The following is a 2,500-nucleotide window of genomic DNA, read 5'->3' as shown; positions in this document are numbered from 1 at the left end:
CTCTCTTTCAGCTTGGCCATTTTCTTTTTTACCTTATCTTTCAATTTCTTCATCTTCTTTTTCATCTTCTTCATTTTCTTCTTCATCTTCTTCGCTTTCTTTTTCATTTTCTTTTTCAGCTTCTTCAGTTTCTTTCCAAGTCCTCGTGTTTCTCGTGACTCACCATCGTCTTCGCTGTTACGAAAAAAAAAAAAAATGTGGATAACAGAGAATGAAAAAGGGGAGGGAGGGAAGAGGAGAGAGAGGGAAGGAGGGAGTAACAAACAATGAAAATGATAATGATGATAACACAGACCGTTATCCAAATGTTTAAAAAATGATGCTATCAGCAACAAAGACAAAAGTACAACTACCATTAAAAACACGGTTCTAAAAATCAGAAGCAACAAATCTTTTGGAAAGGAAAACAACTCACTCTTCGCCATCCCTCGATCGCCCTCGAAGTCCTTTCCGCCCAAGACGACTAACTCCTTTGATCATTTTCTTAAAGAAGCCAAATCTCCTCAGGTCCCTCTCCTCTTCGAGGGCTCGGAGGCTGTGAGATGAACGATCGTATGAGTTATCGGTGAAGATGATACATGACTAGAGATTCGTGGAGGAGGAGGTACACTCCCTCAGTTCCCATTCCTACAACACCAAGAAAAGACACACAATGGCTGTCCTATGAAGCTAAAATACATTTTAGACTCTATTTTGAGAAAGAGAGAAAGAGGGAGAGAGATATAGAGAGAAGACGCAAATATGGCAGTTCTATGAAATCAAAATACATTTTAGGCTCTACTTTGAGAGAGAGAAAGAGAGAGGGAGAGGGAGAGAAAGAGAGAGAGAGAGAGAGAGAGAGAGAGAGAGAGAGAGAGAGAGAGGGAAACAGGAGAGAGAGATAGAGAGAGAGAAATCGAGGGAAAAAGAGAAAAGGGGATTTATAATGATACCATACCAATATAATGTCTTTGGCCCCATAGCCAACCGACATAGTCCTCCATCACATCTTACTGTAAGGATAAGATGTGACAGTGAATGAAACTGAAGCCCAAACGCACGAATTGAGACTATCGGAAGATCTGGGAAAGAAGAGCAAGTTCTCTCACCTCCTGGCCATCGGCATGTCCAGCATTACTTTGCCACTCGCCCCGGGAGCCATCGGGGACTGCGCGGGAGGGTCGTCGCCGCTGGGAGATCCATTCAGCTCCCCGTGAACCTGGGTTGCGGGAGGAGCAGAAGTTATGCCAAATAAACATTAACATACACAGATATATATATATATATGTATATATATATATATATATATATATATGTGTGTATGTGTATGTGTGCGCGTGTGTATGTGAGAGTGTAACCATTGACCTATGAAAATCATGATCAACTCACCACCACACAGATAAACAAAAGGAAGTACAACTTCATATTGCCCGCTTCGGCCGCCTTGGCGACACCCACAGACACCAGGTAGGTCCTTCCACCACAGTCCTGAAGCGAACACCAAGCTTCTGCTGCTTATATTGCAACCCATATCGTCTGTTATAGATATTTTATCCTTGTTTTTTTCTGCTCTCTATAAAAGATGATCACGCAATCCGTATCTGCATGTGTCAGTTTCCGACTATTGTGTTGGAGTGTGAAGAGGGTATATCTTTTTTCTATTCTTTAAAAATGATTTGATAACTTTCGAAGTCCTGATATAAAAAGTAAGTGGCGTTATTTCTTCTGAAAACAGAAGCATGTGTAAAACTCCTTGTGTGAGATCCTTCCTCGACTTCCCTTCTCATAGTTTCTGGCGATTTTTTTAGGACTAATATCACTAATGTGTAGATTTGTCCTCCCTGGGTTCGGCTTCTCTCTTTTAGTAATCTTTTTCTAATTCGTCTATATATATGTATATATATATATATATATATATATATATATATATATATATATATATATATATATATATATATATATATATATATTTATATAGATGTAGTTTTGCCCGTTATAACACACACACATATATATGCATACATACATACATATATATACATATATATATGTATGTAACCTACTAGCTTTGCCCGTTGTAACCCAATGGGAAAGGCAGACGTTCACTCGTCACGTTCTTTATTAATGGACTGTTAATACACGGGCCTTCAGTCGAGGGCCGGAGGTCAGAGATGTTCGCTCTGCCTGTTCTCTCTGTCTATGTCCCTTCTCTCCTGGGTTCCTTCTGTGCTGTCCTTCCATCTATCCTTGCTTATGTATGCCTCTTGGGCTACTTTCCATGCCTCAGGGGTGGAATCACACACAGGAAGCAGGAAATGTCAGGTCAAGACTGAATAACAGCACTAGGAATTATATAGTAGAACATAATCAGTGTCTTAGGTCACATGATATGCAATATCAGTGCCATACATCACTCGGACCACGTTACTAGACAGCCTCCGTCGTGTCTTAGAGAAATAACCAGGCTTTAACTACTATAAACTATCTAAGAGAAATATCTCCACCCTATAAGTGGGCTCCT

The 2,500-nt window shown here is 40.2% G+C and overlaps 1 protein-coding gene across 1 annotated transcript in view; it reads right to left on the bottom strand.

The window, feature by feature from the left end:
- LOC122259539 (uncharacterized) overlaps positions 1–1,507 on the bottom strand; it is a 2,824-nt gene extending 1,317 nt beyond the window's left edge. The window contains exons 1-4 of the mRNA XM_086536078.1: positions 1,369–1,507; positions 1,089–1,198; positions 416–535; positions 1–174 (exon numbers count right to left, since the gene is read on the bottom strand). The exon at positions 1–174 is cut by the window's left edge and continues 1,317 nt beyond it. Coding sequence (XP_086392204.1) covers positions 1–174; positions 416–535; positions 1,089–1,198; positions 1,369–1,404 — 440 coding nt within the window. The 5' untranslated portion in view covers positions 1,405–1,507. The remainder of the gene's footprint in view (positions 175–415; positions 536–1,088; positions 1,199–1,368) is intronic.
- Positions 1,508–2,500: the final 993 nt, after the last annotated feature.

This window comes from Penaeus japonicus, unplaced genomic scaffold (assembly GCF_977035675.1).
Source record: "Penaeus japonicus unplaced genomic scaffold, GWHDUDI00000001_assembly GWHDUDI00000004, whole genome shotgun sequence".
NCBI lineage: Eukaryota > Metazoa > Arthropoda > Malacostraca > Decapoda > Penaeidae > Penaeus > Penaeus japonicus.
Note: the sequence above shows the minus strand (reverse complement) of the source record. Positions and strands in the feature narration are given on the sequence as shown.